Source organism: Falco peregrinus, chromosome 9, assembly GCF_023634155.1.
Source record: "Falco peregrinus isolate bFalPer1 chromosome 9, bFalPer1.pri, whole genome shotgun sequence".
NCBI classification, from domain to species: Eukaryota; Metazoa; Chordata; class Aves; order Falconiformes; family Falconidae; genus Falco; species Falco peregrinus.
The window spans coordinates 18324127-18351238 of NC_073729.1; the positions used below are offsets into that span (position 1 = coordinate 18324127).

The 27112-nt window shown below is 40.4% G+C and overlaps 1 protein-coding gene and 1 long non-coding RNA gene across 5 annotated transcripts in view; one reads left to right on the forward strand and one right to left on the reverse strand.

Annotated features, from left to right (window-relative positions):
• Nucleotides 1–26780, reverse strand: LOC114012938 (uncharacterized). Of its 2 annotated transcripts, XR_003555737.2 has the most exons (3): nucleotides 26642–26780; nucleotides 2336–2545; nucleotides 1–1305 (listed from the first exon to the last, which is right to left on the reverse strand). It is a non-coding gene; the product is annotated as an uncharacterized LOC114012938 (long non-coding RNA). The 2 variants fall into 2 exon arrangements; XR_003555736.1 differs by lacking the exon at nucleotides 1–1305 and having other exon boundaries at nucleotides 1805–2545.
• Nucleotides 1–27112, forward strand: part of ANO1 (anoctamin 1) — an 82318-nt gene that overhangs the window by 19391 nt on the left and 35815 nt on the right. For all 3 annotated transcript variants that reach the window (XM_055814600.1, XM_027790858.2, XM_027790859.2), the window contains exons 2-6: nucleotides 15010–15188; nucleotides 18853–19179; nucleotides 21426–21524; nucleotides 23092–23243; nucleotides 24555–24609. In XM_055814600.1, the coding sequence (XP_055670575.1) occupies nucleotides 15010–15188; nucleotides 18853–19179; nucleotides 21426–21524; nucleotides 23092–23243; nucleotides 24555–24609 (812 nt within the window). The remainder of the gene's footprint in view (nucleotides 1–15009; nucleotides 15189–18852; nucleotides 19180–21425; nucleotides 21525–23091; nucleotides 23244–24554; nucleotides 24610–27112) is intronic.

The window sequence follows — 27112 nt, forward strand, 5'->3', positions numbered from 1 at the left end:
TAAACCTCATGCCTCTGATCTGGAGCCTGATTTCTAGTGATGGTCTTTGAGTGTTTTAAATGTTAATGGAGTCCCACATGCACTTCATTTGTTCTTTATTGCCCTCTGGCTTCTTGACTACCCAGGGAAGAGGGTAATGAAGGGGTAGTTTTCTAGTTCTTTTATTGTCTTCTAGAAATACAATCTTCTTCCTCTGTCATTGCCACCATCCCCTCACTCATTTTGCATCTGTTTAAATTTGAATTCATGTTCCTGAAACCGGGGGAGATGAGTACTGCAGGCAATATCTCAGAGAAACACTGCTGTTGCTCTTCATCTTTACTGGAAGTACCTGGCTTGATACACCCTAACTTGTCATTTGCCTTTTTCTTAGCTATGTCTCACAGCGGGTTAGTTGTACTGTGATCAGCTGTCACATAAGGAAGGAGTCCTGTGGTATCCTGCAATGCTAGACATAGCTACCATGTGATACCTCTGGAGAAGATTAGGAACAGCCTGTGTTTGAGCAGAAACCACGTTCCCCTGTACTGAGAGCCCTGATGGGCTTGTAAAGGAATTACAGTCATAGGAAAGATATTTTTATGGGTGTTCCTTGAAATCAAGAAGTCCTATTGCATTTGGGCAAAGGGTGGACAGGCAGTGGGCATGCAGTTTGATGGTAAGGTGTTAGCTGCAAGTGAATTTGACAGGGTTTTCCTGATGTTCTGCTGTGAGACCACCTCTCCTACCAGTAGTGACTAGACGTTCTCAGCAGGAAGTGTCTCCCAAGAACAAGATGCAGGTGGTTGTGGGAGCAGAGGAGTGTTTTATTAGCCATTTCTTACACCATCATGAGGGGGGTCAGGCAATCCAGCAACTTGGAGTTACCTATAGTAAAACAAATTTTTGCGTGATTTAAAAGGAAGAAGAGGTTTACAAGGTTGTCCTTTAACTGACATATGAGAGAGGAGCTGATGTACCAGGTGAGTTTGTCTAGAGATTGAGCAAGAAAAATCTCAGCTGTTTTTTTTGGAGGTGAGGGCCATGAGGCAGTAGTATAAAGACTCAGAAGATCCCCAGATGATCACCTTCACCTCTTTTGGTAAAGGTAATCACACAGTCATTATTGTGGACAGCAAGTCTGGTTTCTGAGAGGAGGTATTTCTTCCAGGAGTTTAGGTAGGAGATCAGATTTAGAAAACTGAAGAAATGTTTGGTCAGGTGTGGCTTACCACATTGTATGTGGCTGTTATTTCACATAGTCTGAAAAGTTTGAGAAATTAATTGTCACTGGGATTTGAGCAAAAACAACCTTGTCTTTGGTACCTACAAAGTAGGAAGACAGAACTGTCAGTAAATGATAAAACCAGTAAGTATCCTTTCCCAGACTAGAAGAGGAAGATGCCAGCTGAAGGGCAGAATGGATCTCGTGCCAGTAGTGGAAGTATTGACTCATTTCAGGATTGCAGAAGCTTGGCATCCCAGCTTAAACTACCAGCCATTGCACCCATGAGGACTACGACCCATGAGGATGCAACCAGTGTACCTTGTTTGGTTCCTGGTGATGAAGCAACAAGGCTGCGTTCAGAAGGGCAGAGTTTTAAAAGGTCATTGCTGGGTGGAAATTTTTATCTGCTCAACTGAATCAATATTTTGCAATTTGTAAATCTTACAGCTGTGTGGTGCACCCCAGTGATCTTGGTGGATTAATGAAAGACAAACGACTGTCTGCACAAGAAGATCCCTTTGCCCCCTCTTTTTTTCCTAAGGCATAGCAGCAGCACAGCTGGTCACTTTGGTTGTGACGCTACTAAGCATTTCCATATTTAAACAGTACTCCAGATTGTTTATTGAAGTGGGTAACAGATATGCCATCCCAGCCTCTGGGAATTGCACCATAAATTTCCCAAATAAATAGGTGTTAAGAGAAGAAGCCAAACAGGATACAAGTGCTGAAAAGGAAGATGTGTCCCTTTCTGTCAAACCAGCAAGTAATTGTTTTACTATGAAAAATAGCATTTGAGATACAGATTCTTCTACAATTGGCTGATTTTGGTGCTTGACTTCTTAAATCTTGTTTAAAAGGTCACAGGCTGAGGCTCTTCTAAGAGCCTGGGGGCTGATTAACAAGTGGAAAGATTAGCAGAGAAAGCACTTGATATTTTCTTGTCCAGGGAGATCCCAATAGGATGCTGCAGGAATTGTTACACAGGCTAGAGTAGCTGTGACGAGGCATTTTTTTTTTTCCCACTGGAACATTATGTTCAGAGGTGACAGCTTGCACTTGGTCTGTAAATATTTTCTCCTGTAAGAATAGGCACTCCAAAAGCTTTGGGCTGGTTCAAGTCATACCTACATTTATACTTGCTCCAATTTTCAGTACCATTAGGACATCCAGCCTTCCAAATACAACTTTGTGATGTACTATTGCAGGACATTAATCAAGAAGAATTTCTGTGTTCTCTGAAGTTTCCTTGAAGCATCTTGTTGAACTTCTTTGTCTGGAGCTGTGCTGTGGTGGGGCATTTGCTGTGCTGCGTATCTTCGGTGACAGGCAAGAACCAGCCTGCAGGTAGGGAAGGAATAAGGAATACAAACTGTTGATCTGAATTATAAGTGCTTCCTGAAGGAATATAGTTAGAGATGAAAGTTATCAAGAAAGAAGTCTTAGTTTTATATAAACAAAAATCATGCTCGTGTTAAAATTAGATAAAGAAAATAGATTCAGAAACATTACATGTGTTAAAACATTCAGATGTTTCTTCATGTCAGTACGTGGGGTTATTAAAAGAAGTACAGTCACTATCCACTGTCTGGGGGCACTAACATCCTTTGTGTGTGTATTGGTGGAGTACAAAACACCTGTACTCCACTTGCTGTCTTCACTGCTGCTGGAGGAGCTGCTTGGATGGAAACCACTCCTCTGGGAGGAGGTCTGACATAGCTTTCCCTAACCAAGTCCCCCACCAATTCACACCCCCCACCCCAGTATATGGTCTCTTACAGGCTATAAAGCCAGGGAAATCAATTGCATGCACATTTTATCCCAAGCTGCTCCTCCATGGCTCCTATATTGGCAAGAAGCAAATGTACATCACTTGGAAGGTTGTCTTGTTTTTATTATGCGAAGGAGGCAAGCAGGGTGTGTGCGTTCGCTCGGCAGCTGGCTGTGGGCAATGCCCTGGTGCCTTTGAGCCAGGTGAGGTGCCTCTCCGTACGCCTTTACCAAGCATGTAGTATAAGGGTGCCTTGATCTTCAGTTGTGCTGGGGAGTGACAGGTTTAAAAGTTTACACCCCCATGAATTTTTTTCAACCGCTGCAACTGGCTCAGATATTTTAAATATCTTAAGTCTCTCAAATTCATGCATTGTGCAATAGCTGATGCAGGGTTATGACACCTGTTCCACTGTAACCACTGCAATACATAGCCAGTCACAATAAAGAATAGCAACAGCTATGGGTTCCAGACATCTAAAAGGTTAGTAAAGCAAATGGTTCAAGGACATGACTAGTGAGCTATCTCCATTAGATTTGAAATTGGTCAGAATTGCACCACCTTCGCTTATATTTAACTAGTTGCCCTGTATCCCTTTAAATACCGGTATTGACATCATCACTGTTGTCAGGGGGAAGAATTTTTCTTTCCCTTAATCAGCAATAAATTTATCGCAAGTTTAAAAGCAATCACTTCAAGGTAATTTCTAAAGAGCTTGAATATTTTTAAAAACCTGGAGTAATATAGAGACTATTCATGGGACTAGAAACCTTGCCGGCAAAAATGTATCATGTGTCTTGTAAACTGGTTGAACTAACCAACGTAGAGTATGTTATTAAAAAGTGATAAAGTTTGAAAATAGCAGTTTACAATATTTCAAAAAAGTTTATGGAATAACAGATATACTAAAGGAAAGTATCCAAAGAAATTACTTTTCTAAATATTTTTGTAAAACAATAATTTTTCATGCAGAGTATTGTTTTTTCTAAACATTTCAATGCTTGAAGATAAGCAATATATTAAAGTTTAATTCCATTTTATTCCATTGTTTAGGGTTTTTTTTTCACTGAACTGATAAACATTTACTAGATAAATGAATAGAACGTTTTCCTTTAAAAAAAAAAACAAACAAAAAAAAGGCAGCAAGTGAAATACTATTCCGCTAACCAAAACAGAAAAACACAATAAAACCTTGTCTTAAGCTTATAAACTTAATCACTCTTTAGAGGAAAATAAATTCCTCTCCTAAATTCTAGGATGAAACCTTGGCCCTCTATAAATAACAAGGTTACAACATCTTCAATATCTTTCTCAGGAAATATGAAAACAAATATTGTTTTCTCTCTTTCTATCTGTCTGCATTGATGTCAAATGCTTGTTCTTGGCAGGAGTTGCCGTTTCCTTTCTTACCCAGAGTATCTTCAGGCAGACCATCACTGAACACATGAGTGTGATGCATTTTGGTCTGCTTCATAGTTCTATTTTGCTTAAGACTCAGACTTTTTTTATATATATAAAAAAAGCTAAAACATTTTTTTGGTGGAGCCTTGCATTGTCCAGTCCAGGACGAACCAATACCATTCACTTGCTGGACAAACTGTAATGAAACAGCTACAATTTGGGAATTAACAGAATATTTGGCTAAAAGAGAGACATACTGTTTGAAACTATATAATTTTTAGGGGTTTTTTTGGTGGTCATATGTTCATGGTGCTCAGAGTTGCTTCCTCAAAGGAGGAGAATTTATGCCTAGTACTAAAGAGAGAGTGTTGAGAGTATGTCATAGGAAGACTAATGCTCACCTGGTGATGCTTGTAATTGTCAGTCTCTTTTCTGGGGACAATTTCTTAAAGAGTAATGAACAAGACAGAAAGGGCTCTCCCTTTTGCTATTATCTCAAACTTTCTGAGATAAAATACTGGACTATAATTGCCTTTTATTATTTCTGGTTCCATTAGTGCATGTGCCATACGTGATTGTCTTAATGATTAGAAAATTGTCCTTGTTTTGGAGGGCTTCTCATTGATTTTGCCAAGACATTCTTGTTCATGCAGAGGTTGAACACAATGATCTTTCAAAATACGTCTCTTAGGTTTTCATTATATAAAGTCACTAGATTTGGTGGGGGTTTTTTGGAGGTGGGTAGTGGTGTTAAGTGCCTACATGCTGGCTGTGGACATGACTGCCTTCATGTGGAAATATGCTTCTTTAAAGACCATAGCTTTGGTAGGGATTCTGAGCTCCTTTTGGGAAAGTACTGCCACAGAACAAACAAGAGCAAGTTAGGAATGAAACCTGGAAATCTGGATAGAGATTTTGGCCCAGTTGCCTCTGACCACATGCAGCACCCACAGAGTCCTTCATGCTCTGCTTCTTTTCATTTTATGGTTGATGGCAATTTCATGGCAATTTCCTCTCCTTTGGTCTTTGGTAGTAAATGTGGATTGACTGGTGTGTCTTTGGATAATCCAGGCATTTTAGTAAGTCTTTTTGTGGTTGCAAAACCCACAGGGCAGCAGTTTACACTTAGACTGGGTCTTGACTGTTCCTTTGATATGAAGATGTAGTAGAAACTGAAGTTTGTCAAAAGCTTATTAAGGAAGAGACTTGGTGAGCCTGGGCTCAGCGCTGCTGTTATTATCAGCTTCCCTGCCAAGGGCCAAACTACAAAGAATGCATATCTCTGCTCAAACATTTCAAGTGTGCCTTTCATCTGGGGGTCTCAAAATGCCTTACCAAGGCACTGGCCCAATCCTTCCTCTTGTCGGCATGGAAGGGAAGGTGGCTTTGCTGACAGCTTACTTTTCTGCTCCAAGAATTTTGCCACCCGAGATGGGACTACCAGGAATCCTAAGCAGGAGTATCTTATTTTTCTATAGCATGTGTTTCTGCATCCTCTGGCACAGGGCAAGCTAGCTGGCCAGCACGTGGCACCTTCTTGGAGCATCAGCCTCTTTGTGTCAGTCAGATCTCAGCTTTCTTAAAAAAAAGGAGATGACTGCCTGGTTGCATAGTCATTTCATAGGTCTTCTGCCTCTGGTGTGTTTCAACTTTAGTTCATTAAGACTGGGGAACACAGGGAATGGTGTTGTCATGGATAGACAAGAGGTAATAGAGCCTTTTCCCTTCATCGATTTGCATTCATTTGCTCAGGGAGAGAGAGAGATTGTTTCAATTGCCAATGAAAGTGGTTTATTGTCATAGAGCGGTGTTGCTTTGCATCCGAGTTAAAACTGCAGGGGTATGAAGAAAACCTGCCAGAATCAAGCTTTGGCTTAGTGCAGGATTTTGCTTTTATTTCCTCAAATAGCACAGAGCTAGAGGTTGCACTGGGACCTTGGGTGGATGCTGCCTACCACCACCCCACTATCAAACCAGCTCCAGCTGCTTCGGCACACCCAAAGAACATATATGAGGTGGAGCTGTGCCATACAAAGCCCAACCCCACCCAGAGTGACTGGCTCTTTCAGCGCAAATGTAGAAGAGCTGCAGTTACTGAACATGGTGATTATAGTCACAACCATCTTTGTCAGGTTAGCAAAACCTTCTAAGACATCCGTGCCTAAGTCTATGCAGTCTGAATGCCTGTGAGACTTCATTGCATGGAAATTTAAACATGAGGGCAAATGTTTCAAGATCAGGACTTTAAATGGGAAACCTCTTGGATCAGAGCAGCCTTGCCAGTCAGTACATGCTATGGCCTCAGCCCCAGGTTGCCATCTATGACTCATACTTTACCAGGAAAACTGATAATCTTTGAATCCTTACTTTTGCATGGTTGGTATAAGGAGCTCTTTGTAATAGCCTGGTAAAGGAAAATATACTTAATATTTTAAATGTATTTAGATATCTTTAAAGGCTGCTGTAAGAGTTTAGGTATACGTTGTCCCAATACATATAAATTATCTCCCCATAATCTCTTTTTTAGTATTTCTTTCCTTTGATCTTACTGCTCCCACTGGTAAAAATTGCCTTTCCTTGGAACATACAAACAAAAGTAATGGGCTTGACAACCAACAGCATTCATAGGGCATGAATTCAGTGGATCTTCCATATCCAGTCCATCCCCTTGTTCTCACAATACGTATAACTCAGGATATGACATTGCAAAGTGCATTCAAGAAAGTCATCAGTACATGTTTTGGAATCAACAGAAACTCAAGAGGATATGTTTCAGAATCACACCAGCGCTTCTGCTGTCATTAAAACAAATATAAAATGCAAAATATGTTTCTGTATGTGTAGCAATGTATAACTAGGAGCAGAATTTCACTCATTTTGTCTATTTTGCTATGAAGTACTATCAAATGACAGAAATAATTTGTTAACACTGTAGTTACAGATTGCAAAGAACAATCTGCAGTGGACTTGAGCATGGCTTTAATGCTGCTTTTTGTGGAATAGCCACAGAAGCAAATCTGAAATATTTTTCCAGTGTCTGTGGAAGAAGAGTGCTTAGTTTAAGTTTTTTAGAAATATATCTGGAAATAGATTTACTTAATAGACCATTAAGTACTTGTTGGTACTTGCGGGGGGGAAAAAAGTGCAATTTCTTGGGGGGTGAGGGAGGCTTTGTGTGTTTTTATAAAATATGGGGTTTCCCAGGGTCTAAATAAACAGGCAGCACAGGTCTTGTTATGGTAGAATTTATATTTGCATGTTCTTCATGTGTTATTGAAAATGCCATTTTAATCAAAATGTTCATTTTCCCAACATTACAGTTTTTAGGTGATTCTGCTCTTCATTTTTAGTTTCACAAGGCTTGTGTCAGGTTAGATGTGTTCAAGCCTAGGAACATACTGAAAACAGGGTAAATTAATCTTTAAAAACAAAAATAGAAGGGCAGAAATAGAAATGATGTCATAGTTGTGTGTTCTTCTAAGCTTCTTTTAACATGTTGCTGATAATAAATCAATAACTTTAAAGCTGTAGACAGCCTTCCAGGAAAGCTACAGCCCCACTCTAGAGACCCACTGTTGATAAGTCAGTACTGAGAAATATAGCTAAGCAAGCTGATGTTTCAAATATTCCTGCTAGGAGATTTTCTCCACCTGCGTGACAGGAGCTGGTTTTTCAGTCTCCCAAATATTGGACACACAGTGTCTGAATGGGCTCTGCGATTCAGTGTAGTATGAAGTGCTAACAAAGTTGTCAGCATCAGCTAGATTAAGATTGTCCTGCTTTTGAAGTATTTCTATTCTGTAAAGGAAACTGTCCTTGGAATCCAAGTTTTGTTTCATTGTTCAATCTTTTTCTTTTTTTAATGGACTGGATCGTGACCTGCTGTTTGCTTCATTAAGGTAATACCCTGTACAGATCTAGGCTACAGCCAAGTTTTAAGAAAAATGCAAAAGCAAAGGAGATAAGTGAGTTCCAGGGTGCCCTACAGAGCGTGGTGCTACAGAAGATGAAAGGGACAGGGAAGCACCTCTCTGCAGGCGGGTGGAGAGGTGTCAACATCCCTGAAAGCATTAGTCTTGCCCAAGGGTAGGTTGGTTGCCTTTTGCAGCAAACCATTGCCTGCCAGGCCAGTCAATGGTATTAGTGCAACCTCCTGCATCTCCGGAAGTAGTGCAGCTAGAGGCAACATCTGGCTGCTCACAGCTGCAGAGGCGAGGGAAAATTTAAATCAAATGGTCACAAATGTGGATCTAATCAGTGCTTAACTTCTGGATTTTGAACAGAACAAAAGTTCAGGACATGTACGACTGCTCCTTGAAGAGCACTGTGGTTCCTGACCGGGGTGTTGGTCTCAGGCCAGTGCCTCGTAAACAGGTGTCAGTGTCCCAAAAAAGAACTCCCCTCTTTGCCAGTGGCGGGTATCCTCGCTGGCATTCCCACAGCAGAGCTTCATGGGACGGGAGGAATGACCCATAGGTCAGGAATGAGATGCACTGGTGGAGTGGCATAATGAGGCTTCCTTGACATTTGCCTTGCCTTATTTTTCCCAGGGACGAAGTGGGGATTTTGGGCTCCAAATCTGACAACCTTTTTATGTATCAGGAGGGGGGGAAAAAAACCAACCAAACCAAAAAACTAAAACAAAGAAAGAGGAGGAAGTGATAGGAAGTCACTTGTGAGAATTATTTTTTTCTCTCTCCTAAGCCGAAGGATTAACCTGTAGCTTTGAACCTAGAAGATACAGGAAAAAATGGGTAAGACTGTGCTGAAGGAGGATTCTGCTGCTAGGGGGCAATATACAGTAAGCAAAAACATGCTAAAGCGTTTTTCTCTCAGTATCCATCAAAGGTTTTTTTAAACAGAACCCAAATCCAAAAAATATCTGACATATTGCATACATTAGCATTTCTTCTGCAGAAATAGTATGAACAATATATACAACCTATATTTATATGTGTATTCTAACATATATATATTTGTGTGTGTGCATGACTTCCTTAATACGCTTCCTCCCTATTGCAGTAGGTCATTACCAGTTCTGGGACCTGTGCACAGCACTTTTATTTGTTAATTCATATGGAACAAATGTCTTCAGTTTATGGAATCTAACCCCCATACACTAGTATTTCAGAAGCTTTTGTGAAGAACTGGTGTTATGGCTCCTTTAAAACAATTCACTCCAGGAGCTTACCCTGTCTGATTCTTAATTTTTCGTCCTGAATTCTATCACAATTTATATAAGGCAAAAATATAAGAATGTGGAGATGTAAAATTCTTAAATCACATGGTCTTGTAACTCTCCTGCTTCTTCGTTGTTGCGAACGACTGGGACAGCTAACTTAGATGTCTTTATGACTTTTTTGTTCTAGCCACTTTCTTAAACATACTCCCTAAAAAAGAAAACAAGGGGAGATAAGAGAAGCCAGCTTCAGCAAAGTTACTGGTTTTGGGCTGAAAAGTGAAATAGTTGTTCGTTTGTTTATATATACTCATACTTACTTGATGATGCTCATTTTAGAACGAGCTCAGGATGCTTCTGTAAAAACTGCATTGTGTGAATGCAATTTTTCATTTATTTTAATGAAAAAAATACTTTTTGCCTGAGAATTCAGTGGCTGTATGTGATTATGACTATAATATTAATAACATGGTGGATCAAGTCTGAGGCTAGTAGTGCAGAAAATAAACCCGTTTCTAGAGGAGATTTTCAGTTTTGGGTCACCTGGTCACCAAAGTCCAATGGAAGAGCATTGTCTAACAGAATAAAGGTTACAGCGTAATGTGCCAAATTTCTGTGGTGGAAAACTTATTGTTAATTTTTGCAAGAGTTTGAGGACTTTTACAGCTGCAACTGAAGTTTGAACAAAGGAACAGATGTTTGCAAATTGGAGGAGTTTTTTTATTAATTTAATCTTATTTCCCATATTGTCTGGAGCAGGAGACTCATTGGAGATTCAGGGGGAGAAGTAACTGGTCAAAGACACGTGACATGCACAGACCCTCCTTACTGTTGTAATGCACTGTCTCTGCTGATCTTTTCATTCACCGGTTTCTGTCTTCATGTTCTCATTTCTGTGATTCATCTAAGTTTATCTACTTCAGATTAATATAGCATTTGCTTATTTTGTACTGGAAGTGGCACAGAGCTCATTGTACCTGATGCATCTTAGAAATTTCAGAATGGGCTAACATACCTCTAACTTTACTGCAGTTCACTAGGTCATTGTAGTGTCTCCATGCTCTGAATTTGCAGCTGGTGGCTCAGTGTAATCCACAACATCCCAAGATCTCTGGGAAAGCCCACAGAGAGCAGAAAGGTAGCTTGAGAGCTGCTGCAAACATGTGCGTCTTCTTTTTCTTGCTTCCCCATGTTAGTTCACTTGTAACAAAAAAGGGTCAGCTTTTAAGATACGTGTATGGTCATGTACCCTATGGAGTAGTCCCTAGACATAAGTGCTGCCTCAAAGCCTGTTCTTTCATACCAACTACAAAAATTACAGGGTTATTAACAGCAAATATGGGAATTACCTGGCAGCATCTGTGCTAAGGAAGGTAGAAGTTCTATACATGATTGACGTTCACCAAATGTTTTCTCAAACCTGGTTCATGGATGGGATTGAAATTGGTTTCAAATGCTTTTCAGCGTTCTGCGGCCTTACAGAATGACAGGCAAGGAATACTTTAAAGTATGTCATTATATATTCTATACTTGGCAGGGTGTTCTGCAATTCATAGCAAATACTGGGAAATGACAAAGCAATATATAATAAAGTGTAAACGAAGCATCGGGTGTGTCTGAGACTGTGTTCTGGGAATAGGAACTTCTGCTGTCTCAAAATCCATGGCTTTCTGAACACTACCAGCTGACTGGTTATGTGGAAATATGTTGAGTGCTTCTTCAAGTCTTTGTTACGGTGTTTTCTGGTTAGTAAACGGAAGAGTGAGTTAGTCAGTGTTAGAAGGCAGCAAAGCTAGCAATTTACACAAAACTCAGCTTTCAACAAAGAGATTAAGGTGTGACTCTAGCTGAATTAGGACATTAATGTGCTTTGTGCTCTTCATATTACATCTACTACCTTAACATAAATAATTCTGAACTTAAATTTGAGATTAAATTTTTGTCCTTGTTTAATATGATTAAGACAAAACAGAGATTAATGTTTTTAAGACTTTAAAATACTCCATTGCCTATAAAAAGACATTCTGTGTTCGGCAAAAGAATGCTTCAACCTCTGCCAAATCAGCATAAGTGAACTAGTTATAATCCTCATGCGTTTGTAATTACCAAAGTGGTTTGGATGGCTTCATTTAATATAAATCCTGACATCATCTTTATATACAGAAATCAGACTTGTTGTAATTAAGATTGTATCAATAAAGCTCTCACATTTCACATCTTTTCCAGTAGTCATAATAAACCAAAATTGTATGATTCATTGTACTTCATTCACCTGAAGTATTTGTTCTTTCCGATATTGCCAGGCTACTGATGTGTAAACAGAAATGTAAACATATGGTTGCGGATGGGTGATTGTTTGGGCTTGCACAATAGTACTGAGTCATTTCAGCAGGTCTCCTTGCTCTGTACTGTGGACTTAAATGCTGCTCGGAAGTGCAGCTGCAGAGCACAGGGAGCTCATTTGGACTATATGAAGCTTCTGATTTTTGCTTTAAACATATTCCATCCTAACTGTAATTTCTAAACTAGCCCTTTTCAGTTCACAGGTCTATTATGAGATATACAGAATATTCAAATTCCTAGTCAGTGAAAGGTGCTTCACTTTAATATCCTCTCTGATCTGCTGAAGTAACTAGGTTGTATTTAGTATATGTGTGAAAGCAGGAAAAAAAAGAGAGAGGACTTTTGCAGCTTAAGGTATTATTTCTAGAAAGTTGTTTCAGGCATTCTTCCAAATAAAAACTTGGGTTGTTATGCTTATGGAATTCCAAAAGTTGTTGTATTATTATATGAGTATTTTACAACTATAGAATAAAAGCTTGAGTACATAGGATTTTGCAGCTGATTGCATTTGTGTCAGTTCCCTTGTGTTCAGGGAGTGTGTGTGTGTATGTTGGGAAAAGAGAGCGTACATGCATGGGGAATTGTTACAGACGTGCTAGTCACTCCCATGAGACAGCTGATTTTTTTGGCTGCATCTCTATATTACCCCATAAAAAGCTTCTTTAACAATTACAAATTGATAGTCAAGTGGTATACCGAGTTTGAGGATGCTGCCCCAAGATCAAAAGTATGGTATCTTTTCTGAGATAACTATTTGAGAATTTTAAAGAAAAAGCCTAGAACAGCAGCACAGATCTGTGGAGATGTGGGTGTTGCATGCTGTGCACATGAAATATGTAAAGATACTTGCTACCCAGATTTTATGCAAAGATGATGCTGTAAACAAGTGCTGTAGTTCCTAGACATACAGACAGCTTGTAGAGAGTGGCTTGGGGTAGCAGATTTCTCAGATATGGGAACTGAAATTAAGATCCACAAACTCATGGGGTCTGCGAGATCCAGAGAAGCCTGACTTTCATACTAATGTTTATCTTACTCCGATAAGCTCAAGAAATCTGCCAAGGCTCTGGCCACACATTCCTCCTCTGCTGCTGCAGATTGTCCATGCTAACTCCTGTGTGTCACCACGAGGGACCTGGATTGCAGGTTCAAGTAGTACCCTCCCAACATTAAAGTTGGGTCAGGTCGCTTGGGGCCACGTGCGGTCGAGCTCTGACCAGGGATGGATTGAGATTTGTAGCTTCACTGCACCCTTTCCCCATCGTGTGATCACCCTTGTTGTTAAAGAATTAAGATTCTTTTTATGTCTGGTCATAAATTTCTTTGTTGCAACTTGTGTCTGTAGCCTCCCATCCTTTTGCTGTGCACTTATGAGAAGAATCTCTCTGCCAAATCTGTACCTGCCCAGTAGGTAGTTGAAGGCAGGAATGGGACCCCATTGATTGCTTTCTCTTTGGGCTGCGCAAGCACAGATCTGAGCCTGTCCTTGTGTACTTGAGCCCTATGACCACCCTGATGGTCCTCCACTAGACCTGCTGAAGTTTGTCAATGTACTTCTTGGGCTGGGGAGCCAAAACTGGGCACAGCACTCTGGTTCTGGTCTGGCAAGTGTCAAATACAGGAGAAAATAACTTCCCTAGACCTGCTTTCTTACTAATGGAGTCCAGTATGCAGCTATCCTCTACCACTCAAGATGGTCACTTACTTTGAAGTTGTCCACCAGGACCCTCAGCTTCTTTTCTGCAGAGCTACTTTCTGTTAGGTCCATGCCCAGTTTGTGCTTGTGCTTGAGAGCAATCTGTCCCGGTGCAGGACTTTATATTTGACTTTGTTGAGCTTCATGAGGCTGCTCTCAGCCCACTTTTCCAGACTGTCAAGGCCCATTGAAGTGGCAGCTTTACCCTCCAGCTTATCAACCATGCTCCTCAGTTTCACGTCACCTGCACACTTGTTGGGGAATGAGGTTTTCTCTGTCTCTTCCTTCCACATCATCCCTGTAGTTCAACCAAATCCAGATTGGTGGTTTGGTGAAAAGGAGTAACATGCTTTTAGGTTAAAACATAGCTAATTAAAATGCAGTATTTATCCTCACTTCATTATAAGCTTAGTTGCAGCTGTAGGTAGCAGGAAGTATTCTTCCTGATGGGCTAATTCTGTACACTTTCTGCTGTCATGTGCTCCAGAGACAGTGTTGAACTAGTTGCAGCAGCAGAGTCTTGTAATATAGCCGCTATTAAAGTGTGCTCCTCTACATGTTTTTGTTGTTCATTTTTTTTGCGGGAGTTAATTTAGTATCCATTCAAGGCTAAATTCTAATATTCTTGCTTTACCTTCACTCTTTAGACAAGCAAATCCTACTCCTGTGTGGTTTAAAAAAAGGGTATAGCACTGCAATATTTTACGTCAATGTCAAAATGAGTAAAATATTGGAAAACTTTTCCTTCTGTTGCTTGCATAAATGTACATATGCAAACACTAGTTTGCATTTTGTCAGTTATCTGGTTGCTCTAGTTTTCAGTGAAATTTTTACATTAAATCCTTTAGCCCATCTTTATACTTAAATAATAAGTGGAAACAATACAGATGTCTGGCAGGTTGAGAGAGAGGAAACCTCAGATTTCAAGACTGCTTCAATGAGAACAGTTCAGTAAATCAGATGCAGTACATAGGTACTTGAGGAGAAACCCACTACATAGTTTTTCAGCATGAACAAGTGCTTGTTGAAGGAGAAAATGCCTACTGAAAGGGGGAAAACACCATGCCAGCTATTTTCACCAGCTAATTCTCAGACTTCCCGCCCCCCCCGCTTTTTTTTCCCTTCTCTTGCCAAGAAATGTAATCATTCTATGAGACCATACAGTAAACACATCCTGTGACAGCAGTGCAGAAACAGTCAACTGAGCACTCCTCTGGAGGAGGAGGCCTAGGTAGGGCTGAAGAGGGCTGTGGGAAAGCTGAGAAGGGAGGCACAGAGAAGGGGTGGGAGCCCTGCACAAGGGCTTATTGGCAGGAGAAGGCAGGAACAGGATATGTTCCAGCTTTTGGGTGGCTCTGGGAGGAGCAAGTGTTGGGATTAAAGTGTCTTGATGAAAGTGTTCCTTTTCTTTTCAGACGCAGACAGTGAGTTTCATGGGGTAGATTTTCTGCCAGAAGATCTCAACGAGGCTCCAGAGGAGACAGTGATGAGGGTGAACAAGAAATACTCCTGTCTACCTGCTGAGGAGAAGGGAATCCACATTATCAACATCCGAGCTATTGAGGATATAGGATATGACCAGCATGAGAGTACAGTGAGTAAAGGACTTGCCAGATGTCTCATAACTGGCGTACTGCACTTTACTGCTTAGCTTATGTCTCATTCTTTCCATTCCCAGGATGCTCTGAAATCCTCTACCTCCCTTTTTCAGAGGTGCTGAGGAGGGTTGCCACGAGCCACAGTACATGCTAATTCAGTGAGGTTTTTTCTTTTATGTGAAGAAGGGAAGCAAGGGATCCTTGTTTAACCTGTAGCATAAAAAGGGATTGGCTATTCTTAGAGTAAGGAATTTGACAATAAGGCTGTGGCAACATTTAAATCTCTTCCAATGTGTAGACTAGAACAGGAAAAAAATGTCTAAAATTTCATGCAAAAGCTATTGTTAATGTAGGTAACATTAAACTAACATTCTGTCGCACACAATAGAGGTTGAATTTCCAGTGTCATTAATTGTGCCTTGGTTAAATTGTTTAACACTGATTTTAAAGGAAGTTGGTAATATGAATACCCAACAGGATTAGGAGTTGGTTATGTCATAAACACATAAAAGGAGTTTATTCAGGTAAAGGAATTGAGGTGGAGCAGGCTATATATCAGATCTCACTGGAGAAAGATGTACCACAAAAAGCAATACTCCATCGTTGTACTTAGGTTTAATTAGGATGGAGCATGGAGGAGTGATTCTGTCAGAGTGTAAACATCCCTCCTGATGTGGTAAAACTGAAATGTCTTTTCTCTGTCTTGTTTGCAACTGAAGGGACTTGAGCTTCACATGGGCTAAGTCAATGCAGCTCTCTTATTTCAGCATGGCAGCACTGTGAGAAAGGATGTGGCCTATAAGTACCTTTCAGCATTAATGCCCTGTCCTTAAAATAATCTGTTTATTTAAATCAGGACCAACAGGCTCCTTTGAGTTTTTCTGCTATATCCTTTTCAAAGTAAAATATAGCTATTGTCATATATTAAGAAATTTATTGAGGCTTTAGTATCCACAGTGCAGCACCTTCTCCTAAAATACCAGCGAGCCCCACAAGGGTCAGCTTTTCAACAGGAAAGTTCAAAGAAACGTGAAGAAGCTCTCATTCAGTTTCTCATGCACTTCCTGATGGCAGTGGCTCAAAGAGACAGACACTAGGGATTTTCAGTGCCACTTTTCTCCACCCAAGGCATGCTCCAGGAGAAGAGGAGCGGTGGTCAGGATGTACTGATCTCTCCTGAGCTCCCCAAGCAGTCAGAAACAGCTGGTGCACTCACTGCTGTCATCTTCAAGAGCCATCTTCAGTCATGCCCATTTTCTTTATTAATTAGTCTCCACAACAGACCAGCTAATTGCTGTCCCTCGTAAAGTCAGTCCAGTGAAGGCAGGAAGTTTTGGGGCCTGAGACTTCCGCCTATTTTATCTCCCCGCCTGTAGCTGAACATCTGTCAGTTCAGCCCAGTTTTTCAGAAATGTATGTTTAATTAATTAATAAGATCAACATATCTTTAAAAATGAAATATGATTAGTTATCTTAAAAGAAATCCTAGTGTTCTTTTATCTTGTTTACAACAGCTATTTACTTTGAAGAGGCATTATATCCTGAAAATCCAGTTATTTACTATTTCAGAACATTTTGTTTCTATAGAAATTTGCATAACAAGCTGTCTGCCACAAGCAGACTGTCAGCTTGCTTTTAAAAAAAAAAAATTCTGAATTCACAGGTGTCTGCCATTACTTTCTTCTTGCTTCACAATCAATAGTTATTAGTGGGTTTCTATGTTGTAGTTTTGCTTAAGAACTAAGTAGGAATATCTAGATAGGGCATAACTATGAGCAGCCTGTGCCCCGATGAGTGTGTTATTTTCATGGCTAAATAAGACAGATGTGGAGCAGGGCAAAGAGGGAATAGGACAAATAGCAAACTCCATGAAGGCAGCAAATGCTATATTATTTTATTATATAAGTATGTATTTGGAGCAAAGGGGTTAGCTTAAATGGAAAAGAGAGATGGAAACCTGAAGGAAAAGGAGAGAGAAACAGATAGCAAAGGCACACGTGGAGAAAGTTGCGAGGGACTGAGGAGATGGAGACCCGCAGCCAAGCTGGCCCTGGGCAGACATGATCAAGTCAGGCTTTGGAAAGCAATGAATGTTCAGGCATCCCCACCTCGGCAGACAGCTGTTCCACATACTGCCTGGCATCTCAGGCTTCTTGCTGTGTGCCAGTCCTCCTTGCTGTGTGTTATCGCTATGCACTCATCTGATTACGCTGGTCTAATTACTTCTTCGGTACACTTCCTCCTCTCCAAACCCAGGAGGATGGGGTTTGCTGCTTCAATTTGTTATGTGAGTAAAAATCTCCCCACGGCAAAAAGGGAAGAACAGACTGTCCCTTAAAGGCATTGATTTATAGTTAAAGTGGCTGGAACCTGCCCTCCCCAAAGCAATGATAAAAGTAATATGCAAATTTGTGTAACACTGGGTGGGTTTCAATGAAGTTTTGGCTATATTGGCTGTCATATACTGTACAGTAAGCTCAGAAATTGCTCTTTTCATCTGGGGTTTAAAAATTGGACTGTCTTAGAACCAACTCTTACCAAATAACTTAACATTCATGGGTTTAAGTATGAAATAAACAGAAGGTGTACACAGCCCAAAGGACTTTTGACTGGTATGATTTGCAGCTGACGGCCAATTGTGGTCAATTGAAGCAGAAGTCCTTTTCCCTACATGGAGGCTTAATGTTCTTCTGTGAAACTAAAAGCCAGAAAATGTCCTTGGTCCCTGAAAGGCCACTCCTGTCATGAGTATTTTTTGTAAAAACAAATGTACCTTACTAGTGAATTTTCTCTCTCTCTCTTTTTTTTTTTTTTTTTTTTAAATAGTCTGTGCATCTCCAAGGGTAGAATTGTGAATTATGCATGAGAAGTGCTATTGAAGTAGAAATTAATAATTGTTAGTACTTTTTTATGTTTCTATAGTTGCACTGTGCAGTTTTCATATAAATGCCTGGAAATGGAATTGTGTTTTAAGTCTTACATTTCTTGCAACTTACACAGCATTAATTCAAGATGGGAGTAAAGCCTTTGTCACCATCAGATTGCAAAGTGACACAGGTTTTATAAGTGGGGAAAAAAAGTGGGAACTCAATAAGCAGTGAACCCACTTCCCTGGCTACAGTCCATCTGCATTTTTGGCTGCGCTTCATGACCAGCTGGCTCCCTTCAGTCTGTATCCAAGATGATCTCTTTCTCAGATGATATAAACTTGCAACGATAGATAAGAGAAGTGAGAAATGTTTCCACATGATATTAATCTACTTGTCAGAATTGAAGTGCAGATGTCTTGGGTGGAAAAGGACAGATGATCTTAGTGGTGATTAACCCCCAAAGGAGAAAACCAAATCCACCAAGTAGCTGATTTACAAACTAGTGTGCTGGTAATTAGATTAAATCCCAGTCATTTTATCTATTTATTTCTGGCCAATAAAATCCCAGCTGGCTATCAGTAAAATTGCAGGTGTTAACTTGCAAAATTGTTTTGAGTCAGTAGCAAGGGGATGCTCCACCCGTATGCTTGCTGTTTGAAGAGGTCATTGTGTACTCCTGGCAAGAAGGAGTCCTTGCTATAAGGATATGGTCTGTCTGGTGTCCGTGTTGGCATGTGTACTCATTATTCTTCTCTCTCCTTCTCTCCGCACCCCCCTTCCCTGCTTCCAGTTATTAAATTCCCTATCCAAAAATCCAGATGCTGACTGCAAATATGGACTCTACTTCAGAGATGGCAAGAGAAAAGTAGACTACATCCTAGTTTATCATTACAAGAAGTCCTCTGCAGGGAGGACACTCGCCAGGAGAGTTCATCATAATGATTCAAGTGCCCGAAGCACCAAGCAGGACCAGCCACTTCCTGGGAAGGGAGTGCACCTGGAAATGGGAGAAAGTGAACCTCACGTGGATTACCATGAAGATGACAAGAGGTTTCGCAGGGAGGAGTATGAAGGGAACCTTGTGGAGGCTGGTCTGGAACTGGAACGTGATGAGGACGTAAGAAGCCATTTCAAAGAGTTAAAGATAAGGAAGATAACTGATGGTCGAATTCTGGGAGATGCTGAGCTGCTCCTGGGAACCTGGCTCTGGTCAAGGTTATGCAAGCTCAGCTCTTCCAGAATTTTATTTTAGTTCTGGCAGTGCCATCCTCACGCACTGATTTAATTCACTTCACTGGCATGGGCTGTGGTGGTGTTAATGCTCTGTGAGTTGAAGTTCCTTACTTTTCTTGGCCAGGACTCATGACACATCCACTATTACAACACAGCTTATTGATGGTGTTGCCATATCCAGAAGTGAGACTTAAATTGCTCTGAACATTAATCCCAGTTTGGTGGGTTTACAGTATGCTGTGGTTTGGACCCACTGGTAATTCCAGTTCTGATGAAATATAACTGATACAGACAGTGACATTTTTATACCTCAGTATAGACTTCAAGAGAATTAAGATTGTTCAGGAGGTTCTGGTACATGCTCTAGCTCGAGCGCGTGGGTCTGTATTACAGTTTGCTCTTTCCATTCTTAGACAGGAACAGTACAGCTTGTAACGCCTTTCACCTGTACCCTGAAACCAGTATATTCTATTAAAAGACCATTAGACTATATAAAAAAATGATGTGTGTGAAGTACTGCCAGTGTGTGATTAGTGGAAATAGGCACAGCCGTATTAATTTCAAAGAAAGACATTGCAATTAACTGATCCAACCAATATGCCTGCAATTCCTGTGAGAGAGGATAAACATTTATGCTGGTTTTATTTACAGGATCTAAAAGTTGAGATTAAACATCTCAACAAGACCTGTGATCAGAGTGTTAAAAAAATGAATCTGCCACCTATTATTCACAAATTAAAGGCACGTACATAATTTTATATAGATAGATAAATAAAATATATGTTTTTGTATGGTATAATGCAAAAAAAATTTTCACTGTGTCCCTCTGGTGAAAATAAGACTTGCCTTCCATCAAGCTTGCAAGTGGCTGCAGTGAACTGGAAGCTTGTCTGTGCCAAGTCATAGATATTTAAATCCATTGCAAGATGGGAGGTCCCCACCTATGACACATAATATGATTTCAAATCATGCTCAGGGTTCAAGCCAGGACACTGTAAGAGAGAGAGAACCTCGTCGTTTCAGTACAAGATACCAAACCAGAGCAGGAATGTATAGAGATGAAAGTAAGCCACAGGGGTTTACATCAGGTTCCATATCCAGCCTGTCGGTGCAGGGGGAAAAACCTGCAGTCGCTGGGACTTGAAAAGCATGCCATGAGGTTGCATTGGAGGCCTTACTAATTGCAAAAAGAGCACAGGTTTCTTAAACATATGTTTACTAAGTCAGTTAAACTCTTTTCAACAAAGTCAATTCGAAGGTGGTTTGGAAGCCATGCCTTATGGGAAGGCTGGCAGTTATTGAGATCCTTTGAGTAACTGATTTCTAGAAAGCCAGTGAGGAATATAGCTGTGTGAAAGCTAGTTATTATAACTGCCTGAGCTGATATAGCAGCAAGATTAGGAAGATTTGTTAAAGTTTCTTTCTCTTCTGTTTACTGACTGCCTGCTGGTTTGGTGCCATTTGTTCAGTGGCTTTGAAATAATTACTCCTGTGGGAGTGCCAGAAGCAAACCCCCATGTCCAGCCATCTAGAACAGAACTCAGAGAACTAGTAGGGTGCAAGCATACTGCTAATATTATCACGAACTTTTATGGGTTTTTTCTTTTGTTTTGTTGATTTTTGCTTACCAGTTTTCCTAATTAAAATGCTAAGTGTTTTAATGTAGATATTCACTTCTGTATCTGAAGCTGCTTCTTTCTTACTGTGGTTCTGATCCTGAGATACTGAGCAGCTCTTAGGAGGCATCAGGGACTTTCTCAGCTCCATTAATTACAGTGCACTCAAGAAATCATACCATTTGGCTGGGTGCCTGTGCTTCAGATTTAACTGGTTTAGTCTGTATTTGTGCCCATAGTCATTAGCTTTTTTTCCCCAAATGATTTTTATCTGTCTAACCTCGTGGTAATTATTCTGGAAGACAATAGCATTTTTGAGTCACATTTTATAGCAGCTCAGCACAGAAAGGTGTTCAGTGATTGTCCTGTTGTTAAGAAGCTAGCTGTCTGAAACAAATGAGATTTATCATGTTGGCAGTAATAGAATGTTTGTTCCTTAAATATTTTTGAAACACAAGGGGAAAAGTATTTAATTTCCTCTCATCAGTAACCTTTTCTCTTGCCTTTTTTTAAGACTAAAATCCATGGCATTGGATTTGTAAAAATACATGCACCGTGGAATGTATTGTGTCGAGAGGCAGAATTTCTTAAGCTCAAGATGCCCACAAAAAAGGTGAGTCCTGGTATTTTTGGTTTGGTTTTTTTTTTTTTTTTCTCTCTGGAAGGCATAGTTTAAACATATGTTCATCTCTGAGCACCTTACAAATGCAGACTTTTCTTCCCACAAGCATTTTTAAAATAGTTAAGCAATCTGTACAGAAAATGAGAGTCACAAACTTGCTTGCTTGGGGCAGCAGAAAGAATAACTGGAAGGAGGAAGGGAAATCAAGAATTAATGACTGCGACTGCTGTCTGTACACAATGAGAGTGATTTCATGCAATGCTTCATCCTCTCTGTGTGTTTTAACAGAAAACATTGCAATTGATGATGAAATTTCTGTGTGGGTTTTGGAGTTTTTTTCTTAACTGAAATGCTAGACTACTAAAAATGAACATAAAAGTAACAATTTGTGTGCAGTAGTCTTGCTGGGTTTACTGACTATTCCTATACATAGTTAGTCATGTTTGCAGGAGTTGGAACTACTGTACCACAAAATAAATTACCTTTCAGAATATTTGAAGTATCATTAAAGAAATGACAGTATATTTTCATCAATTCTAAATCATCTGTGATAGATAGCTACCTGTTCAGTGAGCATAGCTTAGAGATGGATTAATATTTAAACACATACTAAGTGCATGTCCGAGACTGCAGAGGGAAGTCTATAATGGAGCAAGAGACAGTCTCAAAGCCTAGCATCATTTATTACAACACTAAACCCACACTTTTGGTTTGGCTTTCATATTAATTCCCATTATTGCCTCACCGCTGATTTTAATCAGAAGCACAGTTAGATAAACAAGTCTGTTGTGATCCTGCAGTTAAAGCTGCTTTGCCACAGAAGAAAAGTTAGAGTGGGCATTTTGTGGGGTATTTTTTGTGGATGTGAAAGAGGCCACCTAAGCCTGCAGGCATTGCCCAGAAGAAGCGATGTGCCAAAGAACACTCTCAGACCCCTAAAGCCTTATTTCCAGCTGAGCATCTCCCTGCAGTGGGAACCCTGCCCTGGATCTGCATGTAGTTTTTGTGGCTCAGAGAGGGAAGCCTGTGTGACCTGCTAACACAATTCCTGCATTTAGTGCTAAAGAACTGCAATTGACATTTTAAGAGATTTTGGTTCCTTTATATGGAAGAGGAGAGACTCCTGAAACCTGCACAGTATTCCCAGGAAAGCTCCCTGGGAGAGGAGACCACTTCTGTTGTTTTACACAGGGGCTCTGTAGCTTCTTCATTTCTTTGTCCTATTGCACCAAGAAAAAGAGTAAATGCCAGAGAAGCCAGTGTCTCAGGAGCCAGTGCTGAGTATATCTCCACTGAACACCCCAGTCTGATTATTTGGAATCAAACACGGTCCGTGTTTTGGCTCAGAGGAAGAGCAGTAGGCTTCCTCTGCTTGCCTTGCTTTGACTTTCCCATCCATCTATGTCTTTGTGAATGTTTTCAAGAAGGTAAGCTATATTCCTCAATACTTGTTTGTGATGTATTTACTTAATTGATGGTTTATTCCTTACAGTTTATGCTCACTTATGGATAACCAAAAAGCAATAAAGTTTTACTGTTTTTCTCTTTGCCTACTCAGATGTATCAGATCAATCAAACCCATGGTCTTCTGAAAAAGATTAATTCCGTAATTCAAAAAATAACAGAACCCATCCAGCCAAAAGTAGCAGAACACAAACCTCAGACAGTGAAGCGCCTCTCCTATCCTTTCTCCAGAGAGAAGCAGCACTTGTAAGTGAAAACTTTCTGTAGTTGTCCAGTGTCAACAAGTTCCAGCCTTTCTGACAGCAGCCAAGGCACCGAAAGGTGAAAGGGAAAATGAACACCTAGACTTTGTTTAGGGATTACTGTAAAGAATAATTCCATTTTGCAGTAAATTTACTTTTTTTTTTTTTAACTCACTATTGAGGAATGAGGCTTTGTAGAGCCCCTCTGTGAAATCTCTGTGTGTTTTAGCTGCTGTTGTGGCCTATAATACATATCTGTATAACTATAAGCATCAACTGTTAGACCACCAAATACAATTTATAATGTAGTTTACAATAGTCTACTTTCCACATAAAATAAAATGCTCAGTAAAACTTGTAGCCAGAGATGTGGGTTGATAAATTTCAGAATAATTTCATTCATCTGGTATGGGTAGCTCACCCATGTACTGCCAACCATGCCTCATCTCTGGAAATGTTATGAAGTCAGTGGTAGCTTTGCCATCGATTTCAGAGCAGTAAGAAGAGCTGTAAATGTGGGTGTAGGAAAAAAATCATAAGGTGGGGCCCAGCCAAAGTTTCGACTGCCCTGGATTGCTTTGCTGCTGCTCTTCCTTGGCCAGCATCCCAGAGGAGAAACTTTGAAGACTGTGTTTATATATGTGCCAGCTGGAATGAGCAACAGTCTTGGGGCAGGATTTCTTCACTGTACATGCAGGGTTTTTAGTTTTTAATCAAGGGATGCAGAACACTGGTGGAGTTGTGTGTGTTAGAGGGGCCAGTCAATGTATGTGACATTTGACATGTTTTTGGACTTGCAGGAAACTTATTTATATATTTATTGCATGTAGGATGTTCCTACGGTGAAGGAGCCCAATGGCTCAGAGAAGGCCCAGAAGATGCTCCTTAGCTTAGGTGTGGGTGTGCCTTACGCTGCTTGCGGTGGTGGCTTTTTTCAGTGTGACCACCTGTGTCTTTGCTGAACAAGGGAGGCAAGAGTGGCCTCATGGGATTTTAGGTACAGACAAAACATAAAGATTATTAGGAGAAATTCAGGGCCAGCAGTGATCAGGAATTCAACTTAAATGAGCATCCACGGTCTCTTCTGTGCAGAAAAGCCTATAAATATATAAACCATGTGAAACACGTAAGTGGCCTCTTTAAAACAGGAGAGTTGGGATGGACTTTCTTTTTGATGACATTTCTACAAGCCATTCTTTAATCTTAGCTATGAGAGATCCCCAGGAGAAATGAAAATATTGAAGGGGTCAACAAGAGCAGGAAATTACAGGCTTTTTTTCTTAACCTAATGGTCTTCCTTCTAATCTTTTAACAGATTTGATTTGTCTGACAGAGATTCCTTCTTTGACAGCAAAACAAGAAGCACTATAGTAAGTACTGTATGTAAATAATTTATGGTGGATGTTGCCGTAGTCATGGTTTTAACAGCCCCTTTGCCAGCTTTAGTACGTTGCGTGTCTAACGTTTGCCTTTCTCAACCAAATGCCAAGGATCACCTGTGACATCAGTTACTGAAATTATAAATGCAGCATTTCCAGCTTTAGTTTATGTGCTGAACAGGAACGCTGACAGGTTGCTGCCTTTTGGAAAATAATGTGGATCTTCTTTCTAGTTCACAGTTAATTTGGGACAGTTTCTTAGGAGGCATATCAGCAGAAAGGAATAGACTTAGATTCTCCTGCTGGTTCTGCTACCAGCTACGTGCACCCCTGTGACTCATTTACCTTTTTCTAACTATACATTGCTCTTTTTGTAAAATGCTGGGAAATCTCCCAAGACAAATTCCAATGAAATTTACAGGGAAGATTATTTATAGTTTTGGGGAGTGATTCTCTAGAATGGTGTTTAAAGTGTTGAGGTTGATGATTTCTGTTTAACATTATTTAACATTTTTAATGATTTGCCTTTAACGTTAAAATTTACATGGAGCAAATGAAACAAGGACAGAAAACTGCATCTTGTTCTGATTGTTTATGCATCTGTTCACCCCTGTTATGCTAGTGAGTGTGATGTAAGCTTGCGCAGCACTGGAACTGGGCTGAGCCATTCCTACTTTTGTGTTGGAGGGCTTCCCTACTCCTTCAGCACTACCATGGGACTTTTCCTCACTTAATTAAACTTCTGCAGTTCCCTTACAGAAATAAAACCTAATACAGGAATACGATATCACAAACTGCATTTGAGTGCTTTCTTGTGACTTAGAGAACATAAGAGTGGGGAAGAAGGTGTAGCCTCCTTTATAGCCACTGAGGGGGGAATTGAAAGACCAGCTCATATGACATCCGGGGCAGTTGGAAGGGACCATGCTAAGCAGCACTTGCTGCAACACTTTTCAAAGTATAACATGGACTCTTCGCCCCATTCCACTCTTGCTAATCGGTGCATTGGAATGTGACTGTGAACATGCTTTTATCTTATATTTAACTTTAGCCTTTTTGGATGCTAAGTGGTTTCCAAAAGAGCTTATATCGCAGTTATAGATGCCTTTTATTGCTACGGTGATAAGGGGTGTAAGATATCTAACTTCCCTTTCCTGCTTTGAAATTCCAGTGTGTGGACCCCATAATGTAGTTCCCAGGTAGCTTGAAGTGCACTGGTTTGATGTGAGCACAATTTATCAGGGCTAAGTGAATTTGACCGGGGAAGGCAGATGCAGTGGCATAGAAATGGAAAAGAAAAATACAAACATATAATTGGCTTATTTGCAATAAAACATTTCATTTGAGATTGAAAAAACCCCATAACTTTTGTTTGTAGACTTTCTTTTATATGTCTAGATATATGGTAAAAAAAATTTGTAAGTCCCAGAAACTTCAGGGAGCAAATGAAGAGTTAAAATTCATGGCAACAGGCTAAGAAAGGTAGCAGGACAAAATGGCACCATAGGGCAAGAAGGTGAGCAAGACTGACTGAAAAATGGACTGAAGCAGAAGTATCTCATAGCAGAGGCAGGGAGGAAGAGGAGGGATGGGGTTGTTTTAAGCCTCTCAAGGAACACTGGGCATAAAACAATAATGCTGGTAGTATGTTAATTTGAAATCTCTGTAAATCACCCAGTTATAAAAGATGTATTGAATGCTTCCCAGCGTCATTTTATCCTGCATGCATTTATTTTTGTATTCTTGTTTCTTAAAGTTCTCTCCTGCCTTTCTCATACGTATTTTTAAACCATAGTGCAAATATTGACCCTTTTGCCTACTGCAAAATGAGTAAGAATCTAGCTACTACCTGTGAGTCTTTGATGGATAGAAACTAAGCCGAAGACCTTTTAGTTATTAAAAAAATAACCCAACCCCAAACATTATATAACTGGGAATCTTTCTGTGACAGCCCTTTAACTCACTGGAGTTACAAAACAACAACAGGCAGACGAGCTGTGGGACTTGCCCCATATGCACTCACTTGCTTCCCTCCAGGAACTGGGCAGCAGTCAAGTTAGCATGTGGATTAGGGAGCATCTCCAGGAAACCAGTCCCTGACTCCCCAGACAGGCCAGACAACAGGCAGCAGGTCCCTTTGCTCAAGGTTTTCCTCTGCTGCCCACTCCCCTGCCAGCCTCATGCTGGCTGAGTGCTTGCCTTGCCTAAGAGCACTGCTGCACGGGAGTGGCTGAAAGCCTAACCACTCGGGTGGCATGCTCAGATGTGCAAAGGTTATTTGACAATAAATGCAATATAACCTAAAATAAATACATCTGTTTTGCCGCCAAGGTCGTGCAAGCTCAGAAACTTTTAGGTCAGCCTGTGTTAGTCCAGTTTCTGATAAATGGCTGCGTGCTGTGCACCCATTAGAGCCTGAAGCTCTACTGAGGTCCTTGGATTGAAGCCAGCTTGTGCCATCAGAGGCAAGGGAAAAGGTGGTGCAGCACACCAC